The 25,487-nt window shown below is 31.8% G+C and overlaps 3 protein-coding genes across 3 annotated transcripts; 2 read left to right on the forward strand and 1 right to left on the reverse strand.

Moving 5' to 3' along the window:
- The first annotated feature begins 14,624 nt into the window (after positions 1-14,624).
- LOC112525237 (60S ribosomal protein L24-like) lies at positions 14,625-16,281 on the forward strand. The gene is made up of 5 exons (XM_025135275.1): positions 14,625-14,739; positions 15,298-15,373; positions 15,551-15,652; positions 15,754-15,902; positions 15,998-16,281. The coding sequence occupies exons 1-5, from the start codon at positions 14,729-14,731 to the stop codon at positions 16,143-16,145; spliced, it is 486 nt and encodes a 161-aa protein (XP_024991043.1). The 5' UTR covers positions 14,625-14,728; the 3' UTR covers positions 16,146-16,281.
- Positions 16,282-16,527: 246 nt separating this feature from the next.
- On the forward strand, positions 16,528-17,445 carry LOC112526016 (putative non-specific lipid-transfer protein 14). The gene is made up of 2 exons (XM_025136392.1): positions 16,528-17,127; positions 17,214-17,445. The coding sequence occupies exons 1-2, from the start codon at positions 16,775-16,777 to the stop codon at positions 17,218-17,220; spliced, it is 360 nt and encodes a 119-aa protein (XP_024992160.1). The 5' UTR covers positions 16,528-16,774; the 3' UTR covers positions 17,221-17,445.
- A 410-nt stretch (positions 17,446-17,855) lies between these two features.
- On the reverse strand, positions 17,856-19,650 carry LOC112525253 (protein IQ-DOMAIN 14). Its single transcript, XM_025135293.1, has 3 exons — positions 19,254-19,650; positions 18,791-18,994; positions 17,856-18,694 (listed from the first exon to the last, which is right to left on the reverse strand). Exons 1-3 carry the CDS (start codon positions 19,569-19,571, stop codon positions 18,137-18,139), a joined length of 1,080 nt encoding a protein of 359 aa, XP_024991061.1. The 5' UTR covers positions 19,572-19,650; the 3' UTR covers positions 17,856-18,136.
- Between the last annotated feature and the right edge of the window lie 5,837 nt (positions 19,651-25,487).

Consider the following 25,487-nt stretch of genomic DNA (forward strand, 5'->3'; position numbering starts at 1 on the left):
ATTGCTTTCTCAAAATCACATAAAGCCATATTATAATATCGACTGAGATAAATAATAAAATGAAATATTAAAATCACGATGTATCTCGCTGCATTGCGCGAGTACGCTTCTAATATATATATATATATATATATATATATATATATATATTCTATTAAGATTGTGAATATACAATTTAAGCATCTCCATGATTGATATTTCAATAATATCTATTGGGGCCCTTTTCGTTAACGTGGACATCTTCTTTTGTCTTGTTCCTGTATTTAAGTCGAACAGATATTTTTATTGAGAAAATGTATAAAATAACTAGATAGAAAAGATGACGATAAAAATTTAAATTAGACCCGAGACATCATGTTTTCAACACGTTATTGCATTATAATTATAGTCGAAATAACCCTTATGATTTATTTGTAAATATTTCAATTAAGGAGTTGAAATTAAGAGTGATCAGGGTATACGCGTACTGGCATGCTAATTATTAAGTTTTAGACTTTTTGTTGGTTTATACGTTTTACGACTATCTTGATAAAGTGTTAATTACATGTACTGTGTTATAATGCATAATTTTCTTACAAGTCAATAAAACATACAGATACAAGACAAAGTTGTCAAAATTTTAAATAAAAATCTTTTAAACAATAGGTAAAACTAATCAATGCTTTAAATCAGTAATCAAGGAATTGAAACCCTTAGAACCGTTATCGATTTTGTATGCTGACTTGTATTACGGGTTCCATATTAATCATTTTTTGATCCATAAGTTAAATGGTTGTGCGAAACCAATTATCACTACGTTTACGAGAATTTCTATTTTGTGTAACGTAATTTTCAAACATTTATTTGAATATTGAATCAACATTTCAGACATTTAAGTATGTGGTTTACATATAAAAATTCATGAAAAATATAAGAATTATATCGGATCAAGATTATTATATTTTCATACAATTTATACTTTAAAAGATAACAATATTATAAATAGATCAACCAATTAACCCGTACCCGCATACTTATATTTTTAATTATCAAGGTTATTTAGAATATATATTCATCTTTTTGGGACACACGTTTGTATGTCAAAGGTTTGAAAGAATAATGCAATAAAATATATCTTAATTTTAATTTTTCACTTTATTTTGTCTATGTAGATGTTATAATACGGTTTATGTGATTTTAAAAAAAAGGTAATTTTTTTATTTTTTAATAAATTATAAATTTGAAGATATCGTAAAATTTCGAAAATAAATATATCAATATCAGTATCAAATTAACTATTTAAATTTTCTTGTTTTTGTATGTAATTTTTTTAATTCAATTTTTTAATTGTAATTTAATTTAGATTTAATAACAAAGTATTTTATTTTTTATTTAATAAAATAACTTTTTATAAGAATAATAATTAAGTATTTTATCAGAACTCAATGACTATTCTAATTATATTTTAGATATTTTATATTTAAAATGAAATATTTATCTTATATTTGACTATGTTTATCTACAGTTAGTTACACGAATTCAAATATGGAGCTTTAATAAGTTGTACTTATGCACAGTTTATTTATAATATTGAATTTTAAGTAATATACATCAATAAACATAATTCATGCATAAAAATGATTTTTAAAAGTTTTGGTTAAATGTTTTATAATATAGTATAGATATTATAAGCGATAATACGTAGAGATGGCTGAAAATCAGTACCAGACTAAGTTGAGCCCATCCCAAATATGTTCCTTTAAAACCAGGCTGCCCAGTGAAATATCCTAGGACCAATTCAAGTCCGATCCACTTTTTAATCTTCTTTACACAAAAATGTTACACATGTTTTTTTAGTTATTATTTTTGAAATTTAGTACTAAAAGACATTTTAAATAATACATTTAAATAGGTAAATTTTGAAAAACTTCATAAAAATTTGAAAAAGGAAAACTTGTATTATAATTTATAAAAACTTAGCGCTGTTTACCAAACACTTATCTAGTAAGTGCTTACCGGTAAAATTTAACACTATTATTTACTTACCGGGTAAGATTTTAGTCCATAAAAACGACATCGTATGCAACAATTTACTCGGTAAGACTCTTGGTCTTTGTCTCGCTCTTACCGGTAAAATTCTCGATTCTTATCATATTCATCCGGTAAAGTAATGTTATTTGGTATGTGCTTACCCGGGTAAGTGTTTGATAAATGGTTCCTTAATTTTTTTTTTAATATAAATTGGGCTTATGCATAATCAGTCCCTATAATAACCAAATTTCTCATTTTGGAAGTTAACGGGCCATCTAGTTTAGAAGGTTGTTTCTTGGAGGTCCAAAGGTTTAATTTGGTGCCTAAAAATAAAAAAAAGTGAATTTTGTCCTCATCTGCTCCTTTCCTACTTCTTCGCCCTCTGTGTATGTGTGTGTGTGTGTGTGTGTGTGTTGGGGGGAGAGAGAGAGCTCTCATTTGGGAGAAAAGGATGGAGATGAAGCTTCGGAGACTTGAAAAAAGAAATGATGATTTAATGGAATTCTCTATTGAGGTATGATCTGTTTCTCTTTTATATTGTGAAATCTCACCATTCCTTTCTAGGGTTTCTATGTTTTTGGGAACCTATTATTGAAGAGGTTCATGGTTCAGAAAATGATGGATTTTCTGGTGAAAAACCGTTTTAGTTACAATTTGAAGATTAAAATCGTTTTACCTTGTTGGTTCATGGAGTTTTTGTTCAAGGTTGAAAGCTTGATTTGATTAAAGATTGATTGGGGGTGTGGGGTTGTTTAAATATGTTTCGGGAATCGTTTTGAAAGTTTAAATGCTTTGGTTTATGTTGGAAGGACCTTGAATTCGATCTTAAGGTTGAGTAATTGAATATTCAGATCAGACATCGAGTTTCAGAAGGTTGCAGATCAGACATCGGTCGGAGCGACTTGTGCCGTGACTTAGGTCGCGAGCGTGGTTGTGCTAATCGTGCATGAAAAGGTCTGTGGTCTTTTTAGTGGTATGTGTGGTCGGTGACTTGGACAACGGTTCCATAAGAGTGTGTAACCTTTTGTGTGTTTGAATACGTTTCACATTGCACAAGCGTCTGGCAGGTGTGTAGCCAGTTTTTTTTTTTTTTTTTTTTTTTTAAGGGTGTCCGGGCCAAAGCCCGACTAATCCCCGGCAAATTTAGAGGCTAAACATGGTCCCACTTAAATGTCGCCAACACTCCCCTCCCGAAGCTCGAAATTGAGTTCATGACTATGTCATGCCCAAGTCTTTAAGGTCTTTGACGCCAGTTTGTGATGTTACATGTGTGTGTGACTGGAGCTATGCAGCCGTTGTGTATTGACTTAGTTAATCGGGTGGGAATGTGGTCTTTTGAGTGTGCATTCTTTTTTAGCATGCGTTTTAAGAAATGATGTTAGAATTTGTGCTTGTTTTCATAGGATGATTTAGAAAGAATTCAATAGACCTTTCAGTCTAACCCTTGTTTCAAAACTAAAATTATTTCAGGTGTGTATCACGTTGAGAATGCTAACATGAAAAAAGAGATAAGCTGTAAACTTTGAGATGAAAGTGGTTTCAATTATCGAACTACTAGTTTTGTAATAATCAGTTAATATTAATGTAATTTTATCATTTTTATATTTTTTTTATAAATTATTCTAAAGAATGGAATTCAATTCCATTCCAGATCCTACAAACCAAACACACCAAATATTTCAAATCATTCTAAATCCAAATCCCGCTATAAAATCCAAATCATTTCATCAAACCAAACGCCCTTTACATCCCTTCCTTCTTTCTCTTTCGGTTCCTCCATCACATTTGGACCTGTGTAAAAGTATGAGACCAATAAGCGTAAATGTATGGATGATTATATAGAGTTGGGTTCCGTTGAAAAAAAGAGTTACGCGAGAAGCATAAGAAAAGATTTCTACCTTTGGATGCACATTAGGATGAAATGCACCGGAACAATCTCCGTTACAAACGCGACCCATTGGTGGGTTTGAGATTAAAGGTGATCAAGGGTCCAGATCTTTTTCTACGCTTTTCACCTTAACTATACTTCTAGCACAATCTTTCGCTTGACTATCCATACTATATTATAAAGCATTTGACAAAAACTCTCAAAAACCATTTTTTATGTACGAAGTACTGTTTATTGATGCATATTACTTAAAATTAAAGATTACAAATAAACTGTGCGTAAATATAACTTATTAAAGCTTCATGTTTGAATTCGTGTAAATAACTGTAGATAAACATTATCAAATACAAGATAAACATTTTATTTAAATATAAAAAGTCTAAAATATAATTAGGATAATCATTGAGTTCTAACAAAATACTCAATCATTATCCTTATAAAAAAATTATATTATTAAATCAAAAATAAATTACTTCGTTACTAAATCAAAATTAAATTATAATAAAAAAATTAAATTAAAGAAATTAAACAAAAAACAAGAACTTTTAAATAGTTAATTTGATACTAATATTGATATATTTGTATTCAAAAACAAAAACATTACCCATTTCTCAAAACCACATAAAAACCGTATTAAAACATCTACAGAGACGGAATAAAACGAAACATTAAAATCGGGATATATTTCATTGTATTGCGCGAGTACCCTTCTAGTATATATAAATAAAGGGATATGATTATGTAAATGTAGATGGGGACATATATAAATTAAACCATATAAGAGGTAACAAAAGATTTTTCTTCCTTCGAGAAATGGATCGATTTTTTATCAACATAGTTTATATCAATACTGACTAATTAGAACATCTCTAACAGATTCTTTATAGTTTATTTGAAATACAAAATCAAAAATTAATTTTTTTATAAAAATACATTAAACTCTAAGAGAGGAAAAAAAAAGATGGCTTAATTCTGTTGTGTTTTATAGGTTTCAAAAAATCCAAAAATGTATTTATTAAAAAAAGTTGTTGAAAAACTTACATTACTTCAAATATAAAAATGATGTTGGGTTTTTTAATATTTTCTCACACTTTTCCCTTATTATTTTGGAAGGGTGTATGAGAAATGGGCTTTAGGCCTAAGGCTATTCCTTTCCTTTGGACCTTTATCTGAATATGAATATGGGTTTTCAAACTTGGGTTGGTCCCTAACCCAAGTAGTGATGGCCAAAAATCGGTCCCAAGATTTCTCATTACCGGCCATAACTGGTCGCGGTCCCGGTTCCACTCGAAAAGCTTGAGCCTGGTCAAGCTTTATTATAACCGGTTATGGGCCGCCGGTCCCGGTCCCGGTCCCGGTCATTAAAAAATAATTTTTATTTTTTTTATTTTTTTAAGATATATATTTTTAATACATTATAAAATTTGTAATTGGATCACTCAAATACACTTTAAAAATACGTTTTATTATAATTAAAATTACATTGTCTTACAAAATATAGCGATAAATCGATAACTGTGAACATTTTTTTGCGTTTTTGGTGAATCGAGAACTTGGTATGTAAATCCCTCAATCAAGACACTTATATATAGTGCTTAGAAAGCATAAAACACAAAAAAATGCCCAAAAAACGGCTACATTTTAAAAAAATAGTTACATTTTTTAAAAATCGGACCGGGCCATAACCGGTCCTGATCCTGCGAAACACTCCAAATCCATAACCGGTCCTTGGCCGGTCTCGGTCCTCTGGCGATCCTGGGCCGGGCCGGGCCGGGCCGATTTGGCCATCACTATCCCCAAGTAGCTTGTGAGGTAGACTTAGGTATTGTTTACCAAATGCTTACTCGGGTAAGTGTTTACCAAGTCACTTTACTTTACCGGATGAATATGGGAAGGACTAAAAATCTTATCCGGTAAGAGCGAAGGCAAGAATCGAGAGTCTTACCAAGTAAGTGAGGACAAAGACTCAACCACAAGGGTGGTGTCTGATTGGTTTGAGCTTGGCTCCAAAGGTCAAAAGTACCAGGAGGTCCCAGGTTCAAATCCAAGGAGAAATAAAAATCCCCTTGTGACCACAGAGGTTCAAATGCGATGACTCCGGGCTATCTGCAAAGCAGGTGGTCGCCCTGGGATTAGTCGGCTCGCATAGCCGGTTGGATATCCAAGTTAATAAAAAAAAGACTTTTACCATGGTTAGCGCTTATCGGAATAAATTGATGCATACGATGCGTTTTAGTGAATAAAATCTTACCAAATAAGTAAGCGATAGTGTTGAATTTTACCGGTAAGTGCTTACCAAGTAAGTGTTTAGGTAAACGGCCCCTAAAATCACATCAATCCATGTGTGCCATGATCATCAAGATTGCATTTGTTTCATGTGATGAAGATACATAAATTATTGATGTTTGTGACATATGATTAATGAACAATTTGATTGAATAAAAGAGTATTAGGGTAAAGGGTAGGTTGTATTAAAAGATAATATATTTTCATTTTATTTCTATTTTTGATAACGTACTTTTTAATCATTTATTCTGATACCTGAAATGTGAAATCTCAAACATTTAAGTACTTGAATGATTCGTTAACCAGCTACAATGCTTACATAGATAATAACATTACATACAACTCAGTTTTTTTTTGTTAATTTGGATATTTTTCAAAACCTTCGTCTTCTTCAAGATCAAGATCAAGATCAAGGTTTCTTTCTACAAAATTATCGTCTTCTTCAACAAGATTAGGGTTTTTGTTTTGGTTTTACTATTTATAAATGGGTTCTCATCTGATGGAAGGGAGAACAAAGGATAACGACCATACAATCTTTTAGCCTGAGCTTCATTTTCAAGAAACTCATCCTAATCTGATCTACTTCGCTTACGTTCATCATCTCGGTTTTTACTTTTCCGGTACCACAACAAAATCCAATTGCCCATAACCATGAGATTAACATGTGTAATCTTCAATATGGATTATTCGAAGTAGATGATTAGGATGGGGTAAGTGGATGAAGGAATTGGAAGACGAGTATCTGGGTTCTCATAGGGAATAATGAAGATTATCTTTTTTTATATAATCATAAACATTCTAATAGAAAACAAAAAAAAAAAATACATAAATTTCAAAACTAAGTTTATATTTAAAAAATCCACATTAAAATGCCACGTAAAAAAAATCTTGAGTTGTATGTCATGTGTTATTTGTTATTGTAACCAGTTAATAGTTGAACCTGTCATTCGGGTACTTAAATGTTTGAGATTTCACATCTCACACCTAAATGCGGAATAAAGTGAAAATATATTACATTTTCATGCAATTTGTTCTAGAGTAAATTACATGTTTGGTCCATGTGGTTTACACATTATATTGTCTCGGTTTTTTTTTTAAATAATTATATATTACTGTCATGTACCTTATATGGTTTGCAATTTATAACACGATTATGTTAGGTAAATTAAGTAGCGGCATTTTATTCATTTTAACATATCATCTTAATTATCATTAAAAAAAAACCTAAAACGATATATTATATAGATTAAACTTCAATTTTGATCCTTGAGGTTTAGTGAAAAGTTTGAAGTATGACCTGAACTTTTATAAATTTATAAATCATCATTGTAGTTTGCATTTTGCTCTAAAACGATCTAGTCACTAACTCTATTAAAAAGGTTTCTTAGAATGAGGACATTTTAGTCTTTTTATCCATTTCTTTGTCTTCTTTTGTTTTATCTTAAGCTATCAATTATTTTTTTCTTTTTCTAATAAAAATAATCAAAAGATTACTTTATATTATATAAAATATTTAATATTATATGTAAGCATATATAATTATATATCTCACCTTTGTTTCTTTTATAAAAAAAATTATTATATTATTTATGTATTTGTTATATCTATATTATATTATAAAACATTTGACAAAAACTCTTTAAAATTTATTTTTTATGCATGAAATACTGTATATTGATGCATATTACTTAAAATTCAAGATTACAAGTAAATTATGCATAAATACAACTTATTAAAACTTCATGTTTGAATTCGTGTAACTAAATGCGGATAAATATAACCAAATAAAAGATAAACATAACCAAATAGATAATAAACATCTCATTTTAAAATATAAAAAATCTAAAAGATAACTATTGAGTTCTAACAAAATAATTAATTATTATCTTTAAAGAAAATTATATTATTAAACCAAATATAAATTACTTCGTTATTGAACCTAAATTAAATTATAATAAAAAATTAAATTTAAAAAATTACACAAAAATAGAAATTTCAAATAGTTAGTTTGATATTATTATCAATATATTTGTGTCAATTTTTATGATATGTTCAAATTTTATTCAAAAATGAAAACATCATCGCTTCTTTAAAATCACATAAGACCATATTATAACATCGACTAAGATAAATAATAAAAGGGTTAAATGCATGAAATAGCAACATACTTTCATAAATTTTCTTATTATAACATTCTACTTTTGTTTTTCTTTATTACATCAATGTACTTTCAAATTATTTTTTATTAAGGCATCACACTTTAAAAAATCTACCCATTATAGCAATGAGTATCATGTTACCTTATAAACCGGTTAACCCTTGACTTTTTTTGTTTGTGTAACTTTAATGAGGTGACGTGGATGACAGATCATTTTGATGACTTAACTAAAAAAAAAATAACTTATTTCAAATTATTATTAGTGATTTTCATTTTTCATTGTTATGATTTAAAAAAAACATTTAATTTTTTTGACTTTTTCTTATTAAGTTGCATGAAAATTAAATATTTTAGAGTAAAATATTTTTTAAATAAATATGATACATTATTTTCGAGATATATTTTGTTTGTAAAAAAGGTAACACTTGTGATTTTATGTTGTTCAAAAAAAAATATATATATCTTTTAAAGTTCTCTATAAAATGTTAATGAAATAAATTCTAATCTACAATTTTTTAATGTTGTTATATTAATAAATAATTCAAAAAAGCTAATTGATTTAATCTGTACTATATTATAAAACATTTGATAAAAACTCTTAAAAACCATTTTTTATGCATGAAGTACTGTTTATTGATGCATATTACTTAAAATTTAATATAAGTAATTTTGCGTAAGTACAACTTATTAAAGCTTTATTTTTAAATTCGTATAACTAACTGTTGATAAACATAATCAAATACAAGATAAACATTTATTTTAAATATAGAAAATCTAAAATATAATTAAGATAATTATTGAGTTCTAACAAAATGTTTAATTATTATCTTTATAAATAAAATTATTATTAAACAAAAAATAAATCACCGAAAAAATGAGAATTATTAAATAGTTAATTTGATACTATTATCAATTTAWTTTTTTAYAAATTTTTATRYTATCTTCAAATTKATATTTTAGTTCAAAAATAAAAATATTATTACTTTCTCAAAATCACATAAAATCGTATTATATCGATATAAAGAAAGAATAAAAACTAAACATTAAAATCGAGATTTATCTCGCTGCATTGCGTGAGTACCCTTCTAGTGTGTGTGTGTATATATATATATATATATATTATACATCGATATATATATTTATAGATTGCGTGAGTACCCTTCTAGTTTTTACAGTTTTTACAAACTGGAGTGGTTTTCATTTGATCGCTCCTATATATATATATATATATATATATATATATGTGGATATTGATATGGAATGAAACTTCTTAACTTGTGTCATATCATCATAATTTAAACAAATAGATTATTCATTGCTATAATGTGTATATTTTTATTAGTACAGTGCCTTAATCTATATTATATTATAAAACATTTAACAAAAATTCTTAAAAACCATTTTTTATGCATGAAATATTGTTTACTGATACATATTACTTAAAATTCAAGATTACAAGTACATTGTGCGTGAGTACAACTTATTATAACTTTATGTTTGGATTCGTGTAACTAACTATAGATAAACATAATCAAATAGATGATAAAAATATTTTAAATATAAAAAATCTAAAATATAATTAGGATAATCATTGAGTTCTAATAAAATACTTGATTATTATCTTTTTAAAAAATTATAATATTAAACCAAAAAAATGAATTAAAGAAATACACAAAAAATGAGAAAATTTAAATAGTTAGTTTCGTACTAATATTAATATATATATATATATATATATTTCAATTTTTTACGATATATTCATATTTATATTTCATTCAAACATAAAAACATTATTATTTTCTCAAAACCACATAAAATTGTATTATAACATCAACTGAGACAAAAAAAAATTAAAATCAAGATCTCGCAGCATTGTGCGAGTACTCTTCTATTATAAAATATTTGACAAAAACTTTTAAAAATTATTTTTATGCATGAAACACTGAGTATTTATGTATATTACTTAAAAAATTAAGATCACAAGTAAATTGTGCGTAAGTACAACTTATTAAAACTTCATTTTTGAATTTGTATAACTAACTGTAGATAAATACAATCAAATATAAGATAAGTATCTCATTTTAAATATAAAAAATCTAAAATATAATTAGGATAATTATTATCTCCATAAAAAATTTATTGTTTAGACAAAAATAAATTATTTCACTATTTGACTTTCATTAAACTATAATAAAAAATTGAATTAAAGAAATTGTATAAAAAACGAGAAATTTTAAAAAGTTAATTTTGTATTTACATTGATATATTTTTCAAATTTTATGATGTCTTTAAATTTATTTTTATTTAAAAGTAAAAACATTATCTTTCTCAAAATTTAAAACCACATAAGTCGTGTTATATCAACAGAGACAAAAAATAAAATGAAAATGCATCTCGTTGCATTGTGCGAGTACCCTTCTAGTATATAAGAAATGATTTGAGAGTACTATGTTGTAATTGGAGAAAGTAAAAGTATAATGATATAATAAATATTTGGAAAGTGCATTATTATTTCATTCATTTTACCCTGTAATACATATAGAGGTGTATGCGAGTTGAGTGGTTTACGACATGTATATAACCCAACCCAACTCATTCATAAACATAACTCAAACCTTGCGGGTTGAGGTAGGTGAAGATGGTTTGAAAGGTTAGTAGCTATATAAAATTGACGAATGAAATATTTTATAGAACTATAGTTTATAGGACAAAACTATAAAGTGTTTTATCTAAAAATGCTATAATACGTTTATAAAAATGTTTTCAACAAGTGTTTTAGGACGTTTTTTTAATTAAAATGTTGTATTAGTTATTTTATAAAACAATTTTAAGAAGTGTCATTTAAACTCATCTATGTATAAGACACTTGTGTTCATATGCTACTGTCTTAAACAATGTTATATAAAATAACTAATACGACAATTTATTTTAAAAGTGTTCTAATAACTTGTTTAGACTAAGATATGGTCAATCTTAGATTCATACTCAATGACTAAATTGTGATTCCCAAGACTGGGAGACTACGGTCGATAATGGATAACTAATACTAGGAAATATGGTCACCGAGAATAAGAGAAAGCATGAAAAGTATGAACTTAAACTTAAGAACAAGAGAGAAAATATGAAAGAATCTTTTATTTCCTTTCAAGGATGATATTCAAATGAAGGGAACCTTCATTTTATGGGCAAGGAAAAGGTACATTTGCATAAACATTACATAAGCATGACAAAAGCAAGCAATAATACAACCGAAATGAGGTAAGCGCTTACATCACATAAGAGTGATTTAAAGCTTACATCATTATTTTGTCCTCTAGTCGAGACAATTGTTAAAATCAATCTACGATAATTACTTCCAATGAGAGTCAGGGTAAGATAGATGGTCTTCATAAGAATCAAAGTGTTTTTCTCCTATGTCATAATGTCCATCTTCTTCTTTTTCGAAATCTTCATCATCGAAAGTGTCTATTTTCTTTGAGATATGAGTCTGGAACCAATGTTCAAGTGCTTTATCCCATGATTGAGAAACTGGATGTTCAAAAGACTAGAATTTCTCATTGTTCATAATATGCTATAGGGTTGATGTTGGATCTACGAGATTAGAACTAGCCAGGATTCGTCGTGTTTCCATATATATTCCTAGATGGGACAACTTGAAGAGCTTACTTCATGGGTTATTATCATTCCATTCGTGGATGAATGACAGTGGGGAGTGGTTGATCAATGACTATTGCTGACAGAGAGTCGTATGTGGTAAAAAGAAGCAGGTCTCCTAAACATGATCACAATGTAAGTTTTATAGCAGACAACTAATCGTTGAGTCCATTGATGTACTTGGAGGAACCATTAGAGAAGACTAAAAACATTACGTGCCCCTGGGGGTGGACCCTCGAACTTACATTGGAAAATGTAGCTAAGTAGTTTGGCAAAGTTGAAGGATATCGCGATTGTGTAAGACTTGAATACATACCAAAAAAACAAAGTGCTTCTTTTGGGAACTTATATAAGTTATGAATATGGAAGACATTATGGAAGGATATTCAGGATGGAATTGGAGGTTTCTCATGAACATGTCATGTTTCTTGACCGTGATAGTGAAAAACGTTTTGTAATTAAGTTGAGACCTTTTTCTTAAGGTAAGGTCGGCAATCGTTTATGTTATCTCATCCACTAGAACCTGTGGTGGAGTAGTGATATCTTCAACTAGATTGATCTGTTGCGGAGGTTGTGAAACGTTTAGAGTAAACGAGTTGGAAGAGCTTGCTTTCTCAACGGGAAACACCATTGGAAAGACCTTGGCTTTGTGAACAATCTGGATGTCTTTTGGAACATCATATTTATAGTCCTTTAGCCTGGACAGAAAACCTGCTAGAATATTTTCTAACCCCTTGATATGTTTCACAGTAAATTTTCATTGAGAGAACCAATTCGCCCACCTCAAAAGTTGGGATTCCGGGAGTATCTTTCTTCTAAAATGGAGCATCATGGGAAAGAAGATGTATCCATTTTAATCTGGAAGTCATGACAGATTAAATGGAATTGAAATCTTTCTATTCCCCTTTTGACTGCTAAATTTTTTTGGAAAGGTAGAGTGGTAATGTTGCTTCGAATATTTGAATGTGCCACTTTTGTATCCACAAATTCTTCTGAAACTAGCTTTGTCTTGAACTATTAGGATTCCCCCAATACTCATTGCTTGTGTCAATCTAGAGGATTCTTTTGTCAGTAATAGTAGAAATCTTAAAAGGAGGCATCACATCAACTAGCTACTTTATCTTCTTTATAGCTTATGTCTGTTTTTCACTCCAAGGGGCGGACTTTTCTTCAACGTGGGGAATAAGTGCACAATATGGCTTGATAATTTAGGCAAAAATTTTGCCATATAATTTGCTAGCCCAAGAAGTTATTGAATTTCTTTTTATGGCGTCAATAATCCCGAAAAATTGTGTAGTTCTTGAGCTATGGGAGGCTGTGGTTGGTACTTCCCATCTAATATTTTCATACCCAGAAAATCAATAACACTTATTCCAATTTCCATATTCTTTTCAGATAACATGATTCCATGCTTTTTGACTATCGAGTGAAACTTGGTGAGTAAATCTATGTGAGATTTTTCATCTGGTGAGAATAGAAGGATATTATTGATATATACCAGATTGTTGTTAATAATAGGTTAAAATTTCTTATTATTGCCTTTTGGAAGACAAAGCATTTTTGCATCTATGTATGCAGTGGCGGATGCAGAAACAAATGTTGTAGGGGGCACGATATAAAAATCTTTCCATTTGATTTGCCTAATTGCCTACAAAATTACCCACAAAATTAACCAACAAAATTAACCTAAAATACCTAACTAACCTAAAGCATTTACCAATTACTACAAAATTAACCAACAAAATTAACCTAAAATAAATACCTAACTTAAAGCATTTATCAATTACCACAAAATTAACCTAAAATAAATAACTAACCTAAAGCATTTACCAATTACCAATAACCAATTACCACAAAATTAACCTAAAATACTACTAATTGAAAACTTAGAAGATGGAAATTAGAAATTTAGAATATTTATTTACCAAGAGGCACAGCAGTGAGCAATCAGCAAGCAGCCAGCACAGAGCACACTCAGCACAGTCGGTCTCGCACTCTCGCTCTCGCCTCTCGCCTCTCGGTCAGTCCGACTAYGGCGACTAGGGTTTCTTCGGTTCTTCCTTCGTCGTCGTCGGTCTCGCACTCTGTCTCCTGTCTGTCTCGCTCTCGCAGTCGCCGCCTCGCCCTCGCCGGTCGCAGCACGCAGCAGTGCAGCACGCMAGAAAAAGAGGTCTCAGGTCAGCAGGTTGAGATCGCTACTCGCTACTCCTACTCGTGCTTGCAGGACTGCAGGTTAGAGAGGGGCCTCTTGCTCATATTGTTGGGGGCCCAAAGTATAGTTAATTAAAAATACAAGTAAATTTTTTTTTTTTGGGCTTTGTTGTTAAAATGTTGTTGGGGGCCCAGGCCCCCTACCCCCATAAGGTGCATCCGCCACTGTATGTATGTATGTATGCATGTATATAAATTTATTAAATTTAAACAACAATTAACATAATAAAGAACAGAGAGTATAATTTACATTCACTTATCATTATTTGAAATAAGTTATTGTCTAATGATCCAAAGATTTAAAAATTGTAGAGAAAGTGGGGTTTGGTGTAAAAAATGAGAAAGATAAAAGTAGAGGGGTTAAAAGAGAAATTTATTTCCTTAAGGGATAACTCATGATTGAAAGTGAAACCCACAATGTTACGGTAAATTCTGATTCTGCTATATAAGGATCGACACGACTGGGGTTACTAGGGCTTTTCCTTCTCCTTCAACAGGTGTAGCAGCGGCCGCCAATCGCCATGGTCCTCAAGTATGTTCTCCCTATTATTCCTTGTAATTCTTCATCTCGTTTGTTTGAATTTGCTAGTTTATTGTTTTTTTTTTGGATTGGAAAGTGGACGAAAATGACGAATCTGTTTGATCGTCACTTTCTCCAAATTGCGTCATTCAAATCTGTTCCTTAACGAGGTTGATGAATGCAATAACCTAATTCGTATTAAGGTCTCGAAATCGTCTTGCTGAAATAGGATGTTATCGTATTATTAGGGTTAGAATTGGAATCAGCTTGAGATGTATAAGGATTTATGCACTAAATGTACGGTTGTCCTAATTTTGTATTTGAGGTTACGCTTTCTCTTGCATTTTATTTATTTGCTTAGGTTCGTAAGTATGATGATTACATCCATGGTGATTCGGACCAAATAATGTAGATTGGTTAACTATGCTGTTATATTGAAGCAATAGAAAGATTGGGAACATTGGCCTATGAAAACGTTGTATCCTTCACGAGGAACAAATAATGTAGATTGGTTAACTATGCTGTTATAAGGGATCGTTTCTATCTTGACATTTGCTTGTGTGTTCATAGGACTGAGCTCTGCCGTTTCAGTGGCCAGAAGATATATCCAGGAAGGGGTATTAGATTCATTAGATCTGACTCGCAGGTATATGATGTGATTATGCATTAAGATTGTTATTTGTGTTTCTGGCATCGTATGTGAAGTCATTCAACTTGTTTTATGCATATATATATATATATATATATATTGTATATATTCTTCTTTGTTTTAGGTTGTTTCCATCTATTGTGTAAAATTAAAGATTTGGGTGTTTCAATTCAGGTCTTCCTGTTTGCAAATTCCAAATGCAAGAGGTATTTCCATAATAAGTTGAAGCCCTCAAAGCTCACATGGACTGCCATGTTCCGGAAGCAGCACAAGAAGGTGAGTCAAATCCGTTAACTTGATGTGTTGGGATTTTGTTCTGATGATCTACTGTGTTGGTGAAAGTCTAACCACATTTTCTCTTTTTCGACTTCTTACAGGACATTGCTCAGGAAGCTGTGAAGAAGAGACGTCGTGCAACCAAGAAGCCGTATTCAAGGGCCATTGTGGGAGCCACTTTGGAAGTTATTCAGAAGAAGCGAAGTGAAAAGCCTGAAGTCCGTGATGCTGCTAGGGAGGCAGCTCTTCGGTATGTTTATTTCTTCGGTGAATTTTTTGTAATGATTATGACTTTACCATTCGATCGTAAAATAATTACTCTTTTATATGTTAACCATATCTAAGTGAGATCAAGGAAAGGATCAAGAAAACCAAGGACGAGAAGAAAGCAAAGAAAGCCGAGGTAGTTTCAAAACAGAAGACCCAAGCCAAGGGTGGCAATGTTCCTAAAGGTAAGGGTCCTAAGCTCGGAGGTGGCGGTGGGAAGCGTTGAAAAGTACCATTGTCATTGCTAAACCTTTCAGTTTTTTGTATCGTTCATGTCAATTTCATCGTCCCGAACCTGTTCTTTTAGATGTTTGTTATCATTTACAATTTTGAGAGATTTTCAGATCTGCAATTTCTTGAAAGCAATTTATGTCATGGGATTTAAACACCTTTTTGTGCTGATACTCGAGCTCGAAACCCAATTTCCAAGCTCGAACTTGACTCGAAAACTCGCAAGTCAACTCGAACTCGATAACTATTTCTCAAGCTCGAACTACAACTCAAATCAAGCTCCCCATTGAAATTTATAATGTTTTAGTGTCTTTTTTTATAAATTTTAAAACTTAAAGGTGTTCTCTTAGTTTTTATAAAACTAAAAGGATCAATTTCAAACTTTATCATCAAATTAAAATGATATAGATTGTTAGTTGCACTAAATAGGAAAATGTATGTATTAGTAAACAAAAGCTTACCAACAAGGCCTAAGCCGTGCAATTTGCGTGGTGCCACAGTTCATGCAACCCAAATGCCGAAACCACCACACCTTCGTTATTGCAAACCCACCACCCTTCACCACCATATATAACCACATCCATCATCATTCACCTTCACCAAGATACAGTCTACAAGATTAAAATGGGTGGTTTAAAGGTGGTGACTGGTGGTTTGTTACTAGCGGCTGTGGTCCTTTGGGTGGCGTCGAAAACTACAGCTGCCGTGGACTGTGTGACCGTGACCACCCTTGTTTCAACATGCTCTGCCTATGTGACGTATGGCACCCCGGACCCCTATCCAGGGTCCCCTTGTTGCGATGCTATAGCTAGTATCAATAACCTTGGCGACTCTGAAGAAAACCGGCGATCGCTATGCATGTGCTTGATGGGTGTTATTACGACTTACAATCCAAATGCCACCGCCATCGCTACCTTACCCGGCTTCTGCGGTGTTTCCCTTGGCTTTACCATCGACCCCAATACCGATTGCAATTAGTAAGAATCTCTACACCTACAAAATATACATCTAAATAAAAGAATGTGTTGAAAATGTTGTAACATGTATTTTCTTTTGGGTGCAGCGTATGAGTCAGATCTCAAGAATACAAATAGGGGAAATGGGATGATGGATCCATTAAAGAATGCACAAGTTCTTGTTGATGGATGAAATGCTGAACCGAACGACAATTAGAGATTTGTGTTCTTTTTTCAGTTTGATTTCCATGTTTAAGTGTATATCATTCAGAAATAACAACCGATAACGTTTATAACTAGGGGCTGTTTGACAATTGCTGAATGATTTGGTGCAGAATGATTAAGTGATCAAAATGATTAAGAGGCTTTCATGATATAATGCAAAATGAAATATAATTATTTGGTAATTGTGTACAATGAAATTAGGGCTCTTAATAGTTAAGGGAGATCTAGAATACAAAATCATTCAGAGAGTTTTAGGATCATTAAGAGGCAGACTTATTTTTTGCCAAACAAGATTTATCTGTTAACGATTCAGATGTTGCCTCTTAATGGAACTATTAAGAGGTAAACACACAACCCTTAAGTTAGATGGTATAAAACGTGAATCACAATAAAGTTTGCATAAAATCGTTATAGAAGAAGAAACGGGTATGGTGCTGTTTGTTTGTTTACCTAAAACCGATCTGATTAGACGGTGCTGACCGAGCGTATATCTGGCCAACGTTATTGTTGCACTTACCAGGTCGACACGAGATGATAAAATGTATTTTATCGGTAAGCACATACCACAAAAGGCTTGATAAACAACCATTTTCAGTCAAGAGCTTGTCTGGACCGTGGTTAATGCTTATTGGAACCTGTTAAGTTTAAATGGCACAAACATATACAGTTATAGAATTACATCCCCAAACAGAATTCAGCTAACACACCATCGGACCATAACATAAAACAACCTGGATCATCAACCTAATCAAAAAAACAAACGATTTCGTTTTTGCAATCCAATAACCGGCTTAGAGGCCGAAATCTAGCTTTGAAATCCTCTCTCGGAGATGGTATCCGAATAATCCCAAATCACTCTCGTCGAACCCGACTTCTCAAACTGAATCCTCTGTCTCGGAGCACTGTGGGACCGCAGTTTTGCTCGTGAAGACTCCGTGTTCGACATGTAGTTTGGGTAACTCGGGTAATCCCCGAAAACGCTCCGTGAGTGTTCAGCAAACGGGCTCCGTTTATGGCTGCTTCCAGGTCTCGAAGCAGGGGAATGAACTCGAGGCGTGTTATCGGCTGTCGTTACGGCTTTCTCCGCTTCTCGAAGGATCATGGAACCCAACGGCAATACTTCCCTGGACCCATGTCGGTTCCACGGCTTCGGTGGTGTGGAATGCGAGTCGTAGGCCGACTTGTTACTCGGGCTCGGATCGAGCCGAGGCTTCCAAGTATCGACTTCAAGAATCTTGTCGCTCCTTTCGTCATCGGGACGGCAATTTTTACTGCTCCACGAAGACTCGTCCATCCAATTTTCCAACCAATACAGCCCTTTTAACCGCTCTTGAATGTACGAGCCTTGAATCGAACTAGATTTCTGGATTGTAACGAAGCAGAATGCCGCATTTCAATAAAAAAAAAAAAAAAAAAAACTGAAACGACTGAAGTCGGTTGATTCGTTCAGAAAACTTACCGGATGATTGTGGGAATTGGAAGAGCGGGTGCTTGAATGTGGTGAGGCCGATAAGGAAGCTCGAGTGGCACAGGCTCTAGCCTGGACACGAGCCATGGCCTGCATTCGACGAAGCATGTCGGCACTCTGGTTTCGAACGATGCGACCTCTAACAAGTGCCTGAAGCTTCACCAATCCTTTAAGTGCCCTCAATGCTCTCCTAGCCTACATATGGAATGTAGAAACCAACCAGTTGTTAGCTGTAAAAAATCAATATACAGATTGTATTGTAATGGAGTTATCGACAGAAAGAAATGGTGGATGAGGATTGAGGTGGATGTTTCATTGCGAGGTATGGAAACATAAAAATGAAGGGTCGGTCCACAAGTTCCAAAAACCAAGACCCATGTGCAACTGTTTGTAACCCTCCTCCTTCCATTAAATGTACCGACAAGGGTATCTTAGTAAATTCCCCCCAAATTACCAAGTACGCTCGAAACGCCGACTGTATCTTGACGGCCGCCGTCACCCTCCGGCGGTCACCCTCATGATAACTTCTATTCCCATGACCAGAAGCAGTTAGCCTCACAACCTCCGCCGCCGCATGAGCTGCCGCAAGCGCTGCCTCGGCCACCGCAGCCGTGGCGGCGGCGACTGCTATCGCATGTTTGTTAGCATCCAATGATTCATGAGCGTAGGAAGATTCCGATGGATTAGGTTTGAATTCCCGGAGAGAATCCGACCCGACTGAGTTTCTTTTGGGCCGGAAAAGGGAGCGGATCCACCTGGTTGCTTTACCCATCTACCATGATCGTCGGAAAACTGGGGAGAAAGTAGAATGAAGGAAAAGGGGGTGAAGATGGTAGTTCCAGTTTTGGACCCACGATAATTTAAAGGAAAGGGAATGGAATTTTGATTTTTGACAGATAGATAGATCAGATAATAGATAATGGTGTTGGTGTGAGTGTGTGAGTGCGTGTGTGTGCGCTCACGGACAAAATATTCATTGTCTCGTACTCACGTATTCTATTTCTCATCGTTATCAGAATCCATAAATACCTTTAAATCTAAACAAATTTGAGTTTTATAAATTTGTTCTAAAATAAATATTTGTTTTTAAAATTACCATCAAACATGTGTATCAATCGTACCAATTTTAAGCGATACATAGTATTATTAGTCACGTACCATTGTAGTACCATGGTCCCAACTTAGGGGTTGTTTGGTAATGACTTAATGGGTTGTTAAGCCTGTATGGCTTATTCGGTCAACCATATATTGTTGTTCGCTTCTAGCTTATTCGGTCAGCCGATGACTTAACCGCTCAACCATAAAAGGGGAGTCCTATGGACTCAGCCACTTATGCAACCATTTATTCTAAATCTACCATTTACCTTTTTTCCCCTAAGTTTGTTTTAATTTATAATCCATAATTTAATTATATGTTTTATTCATAAAGATCTTCTATAAATATTATAAAAAATAATAAGAAATTCAATTTAATTGAATTATTTGGGTTACTAATTAAATAATAATTTTCTCAAATAATTAAATATTATAATTATTAGTTTAAGACATGTTAAAAAGAATAAAAAAACATAGATAACATGTATAAATTAATAAATCAAAACAAATATCATTTGAAAATTATAATGTATAAGAAATATAATTAGAAAAAATCATCAAATTTACAAGAATTTGTGTGTTTTATGATATCAAAATCAAACCTTTGTGGATTGTTGAATTATAAATTATACAGCAGTCTGTTTGCTATGGGGAACTGTTGAATTATAGATTGTACAGCAGTCGAATAACTTTATGTTCTGAATTTACGTTTCATTTGATCTACTTGTTGTTCTTGTTATGGATATCTCATGTAATAAAATTGATCCACAAAAATAAAGACTGGGGTAAATAAATACCGAGGGTAAAATGTGTCATTTTTGACAATCAGACTGTTTATTCAACACAACAACCGAACAACAACTTATATGTTAATATACAGACAACTATATCAATACAGACAACTATATTCATACAGGTCTTAACAGAAAACAAACCGAACAACCCCTTAATTAATTATTTATTAGTTTTTGTATTTTTTTGATGTATTAAATATTAAACATTCTAACTTTAACTTTTATGTTTGTGCCTATTAATGTTTGCAAGTTTTATTATTTGCAATGAAAAACAGTTAGATATGATGTTGGTATTTGGAATGGTAATGACTAACACAACATGTGTTTGTAGAAGGGAGGGAGGAAGGGGTTGAATAAAAACACATTAGATTTTTACCATTAATTTTGTATGTTTATTAAAAACAAAGAATTACTGATTTGTTGGCGAAAAATAAGGATGTAAGACCTGGTCCTAAACAATATGTTTGGTGATAAATTTGTTGATTACTAAAAGAGTAAAAGAAGAAGATACCTTTCAGATCTGAAGTACTGAAATATTCCTTTAGATTGTTGATGCCGATTTTGCTTCAGAAAACTATCATTTAGAATTTCCTTCAAAAACGGGTGGTTTGCAACATATGACGAAGATGACAAGCCATCATTGCATTAAATGTTGTTATCCAGCTTTAAGGCGTGTTTTCATCTGATTTATTGATTGATGCATACTTGTACTCCTCATTTCAGCCTTTGAAGATGATATAATCTCTTTGTATGTAAGGGAAACAGTAAACAAATATGATACCAAGGGTCAAAATGGCGTGAGGCGTGATGTGGCAACAAGGTCAAGCCTTACACGCCATGACGAGGATGCGACGTTTTTCAAGGGTGATATAATGCGGCAAATTTGTATGTCATATATAAAATTATATATATACATATATGTTTTCGATATATTATCGATCAGATAATTATATAAGTAATTGTACATTTATATTAGAAAAAGAAAAATCATATAGATTATTATTAAAAAATAGTTTTGATTAAATATTTCAAATAGAACTTATAAAAGAAATCTTACAACTTCATTTTAATCGTAAGTACATAACGTTTATGATTTCGTGAAAAAGTGAGTGATGTGATTAGATGAATCTATAAAAGTGTAAATTTTAGAATAAAAAGTGTAAAAACACAAAATATAAATAAATTAAAAGTAACTAAAAAAGATTTGAACAAAAATAACGTCTTATAAAAAACTCATGTCGCGGCACGCCTCAAGGTGCCATGGCATGAGTCACGCCTTACAGAAACGCTGTGGGTCATTGTGTAATGGCAGAGACGCATCTTGCGCCATATCATGCCATAATGCACCTTTTTGAACATTGTATGATACTAAATAAAATAGTACTTGACATGTTGATCATGTTCCCATACCAGGACAAGAGTTGGTAGAGTTGGTGAGCCAAATTTGCTAGATAAGTTTGCACTCCAAATCGGCTTGACAGAAGTAGTGTTTGTCGGACTACTTTTGACTTTATCTTGTATTGATCTTTATTTGGATAGATGACACTCCAATCCGCTTTGGTAACTATCTTGACCCACTTCAACTAGTCTTCAATTTTGTAGAATGCCTTTTGTTCTTGTATCAATACAGATAATCATAAGATATTTACAAAGGAAAAATCCTATTTATTTTTCCTCCCGAAACATAAGCTATATTTCAGATTCCAACAACATTTTCTTTATAAAGTATTAAGCTTGGATCCTACAAAAGATTTAGATTATATGGATCCTACAAAAGTTTATAGAATTTTTAATCGTTTCAATTCATTGAAATGACATCTTGTCGGTCAACGGTTTGTAACTTACCTATACGGGTTTGCTGTGAGAGTCCCTATCTACTATTTGTATTTTACATACATCAACATCACGTTGTTATTTTTACATTTGCATTGTTCTAATTTGATAAAAAATGGGTCTAAATAGCAACATTTTATCATCATCATCATCATAGTTTGAAAGAGATTAGGATGTTGCTACTGTTGGATAAAATCAAAACATTGAAAATGTAAAAAATACAATTGTCTCCCTCTTTCTTTCCCCTCGGGATGCCTTGGATTCTGGTAGTTGAGGTTTCCTCCTATCCAAGCTCTTCATTGTTGCTGTTTTAGCATTTTAGTGTTTTATCTTGATCTGGAGGGGTCTCCCCCCTCCCTATAAAAAAAAATACAAGTTGATATTAAAATATGTTAAAAAAATAATTAAAAATATTCAAATATAAGAGTTAAAGGGATTTGGTTGGAGTAATTTAATGAGAATTTTTGTAGTAGGTTGTGGGTCATCTCACAATGATTGAGTGGGATGTGAATGAAATCAATTAGAATGGTATTAAATCTAATTAAACATCAATAACTAATACGCCCTTTACAGGCTTTACTTAACACAAACAAACAAATTCAATTCGATTGTGATTATTTTATGTTTTTCTTTATATATATATATATATATATATATATATATATATAACTTGGGTACATGTGAGACCAAAGGTTTTTCGTGAGACCTGTAATACCAATTCTCAACCCTTGGATTAGATCTACAATATCTGAACATTCATAATCACAAAATTACCACGAGACTTCTCAATAATTACAAAATTGTCACTGCACAATTTTAGACAATTAGATTATTAGCTTATAAAGTTGACCAATGCACATAAATTGATCTTACGGGTCTCACGAAAAACCCTTGGTCTCACGTGAACCCAACCCTATATATATATATATATATATATATATATATCTTTTGAATTTAAATGTTAATAATTATAATTTGTCTATATTTCAATCTTTTAATAACCATAAGCGTTCGAGTTAGTTCACATGGTACAATCGTACATTGACTAATATCACAGATCTTGAATTTAAAAGTTAGATAAACTTCTGAATTCTGATAGTCCAAAAGTGACCTGAAGCTATGTTGTCGAGTTATTTTTAAACACCAATAAAGGAATTCATTTATTTACCTTTATTTTTCTTCTCTTTCTTATTTTTTTTTCCAAATTTGAAAACATAACATTAATACCAATCAAACACACAAAATTTAGTCCCATTAAACATCTTTTTTCAAATTACGATTGAATTAACACTTAATTCATTACAACAAAATTGGGTTTGTAGGACACCCCAAATTTCTAAGCATCCCAATAGACCATTTTATAGGATTTAATTTATAGGACCAAAATATAAAACGTCTTATATCTAAAGGTGTTGTAATAAGTTTATATGACACTTTTGGGTGTCTTAACAAGTTTTTAGGACATTTTTAATACAAAGTGTCGCATTAGCAACTTTATACGACACTTTTGAGAAAGTGTCCTATAAACTCAATTTTTATAGGACATTTGTTTTTATTGAACAGTTTTCAAATAGTGTCCTACAAAGTTGTTAATGAGACGCTTTATATTAAAAATGTCCTAAAAAATTTATTACAACGTCGATAAATGTCATATAAACTTATTACAACACATTTATATAGAACGTTTTATTTTTTTGATCCTATAAACTAAGTCTTATAAAGAGGTCTATTAACACGCTTAGAAATTGGGAGTGTCCTATAAACCCGATTTTCTTAAAGTGATGATTGCAGTTAAATTTAATTATTTGTTAGCAATAAACATCTTATCAAATTAAAAGTTTGTTGGGCCATTTATTCTAATCAACTAGTGATTACGCACCTCTATTGCTTTTTAAATCCATGTATTGTCATGCCTTGGATATATAATTCACTTGGTAAAGAGGTGAAAATATAAGACAGATTATGAGCTCGTTCCTTTGCCCCTCTTATAAGCCTCAATCGTTGAGTGAGATCTTACATTAATGTCCTTGGAAGCACATATTTTCTAGCATTGTTTGTGTTTGTCGGTAATCAACTTTTTTATCTAAATCATTGTGTATATATATATATATATATATATATATATATATATATACACACACACACACACACATACACATACATATAGGGGTCCAATCAAGTAAAAACTGGTTAGTTTGTGAAAACTGTGAGATCCAATCTCAACCACAAATTATGGATAAGTAAGGAAATTAATATTTTTGTTAATTTGACTTAACTTTTTAATTAAAAGACATTTTAGGTATTTAATTTTTTTTATCTCTCCTCTGTCTCTCTCTCCTGCTTCCGGCCTCTGGTAAACTTTATTTCGACAAACAATGTAATACCCAAAATATATCAAGATATACAATGTGATATCCAAAACACACCAAGTAAACTTCGAGACTACTATGATATGGTACAATTGTGATACAAACTGTAGTACCACTATGATACTTAAGTTGTATGTATATATATATATATATATATATATAGGGGCCCATTTAAGAGAGAACTGATTAGTTTGTAGTAACTGTGAGATTCAATCTTAACCACAAATCAATTGATAAATTAAGAAATTAATAATTATGGTAGTTTGAGTTAAAATTATAATTAGAGGGCATTTTAGGTGTTTTTAAAAAACTCCTTTCTCCTCTCCCCTTTCTTCTTTCTCCTCTCTCATCTCTCCGACCTACAATCTCCGGCCTCCAGTGAACATTAATCCCACAGGTACCAAGTAATCACAAAGATACACAATGTGATACCCATTGTGATATACTATGATACCATTTGATACCAACTCAAACCTTAAAAACAAAGATACACAATGTGATACCCATTGTGATATATTGTGATACCGATTTCATCGGAGGCCGAAGATTGGAGGTCGGAGGGAGGAAAGAGAAGTTTTTAAAAATACCTAATATGCC

This window comes from Cynara cardunculus, assembly GCF_001531365.2.
Source record: "Cynara cardunculus var. scolymus isolate 2C chromosome LG 13, CcrdV1, whole genome shotgun sequence".
NCBI classification, from domain to species: Eukaryota; Viridiplantae; Streptophyta; class Magnoliopsida; order Asterales; family Asteraceae; genus Cynara; species Cynara cardunculus.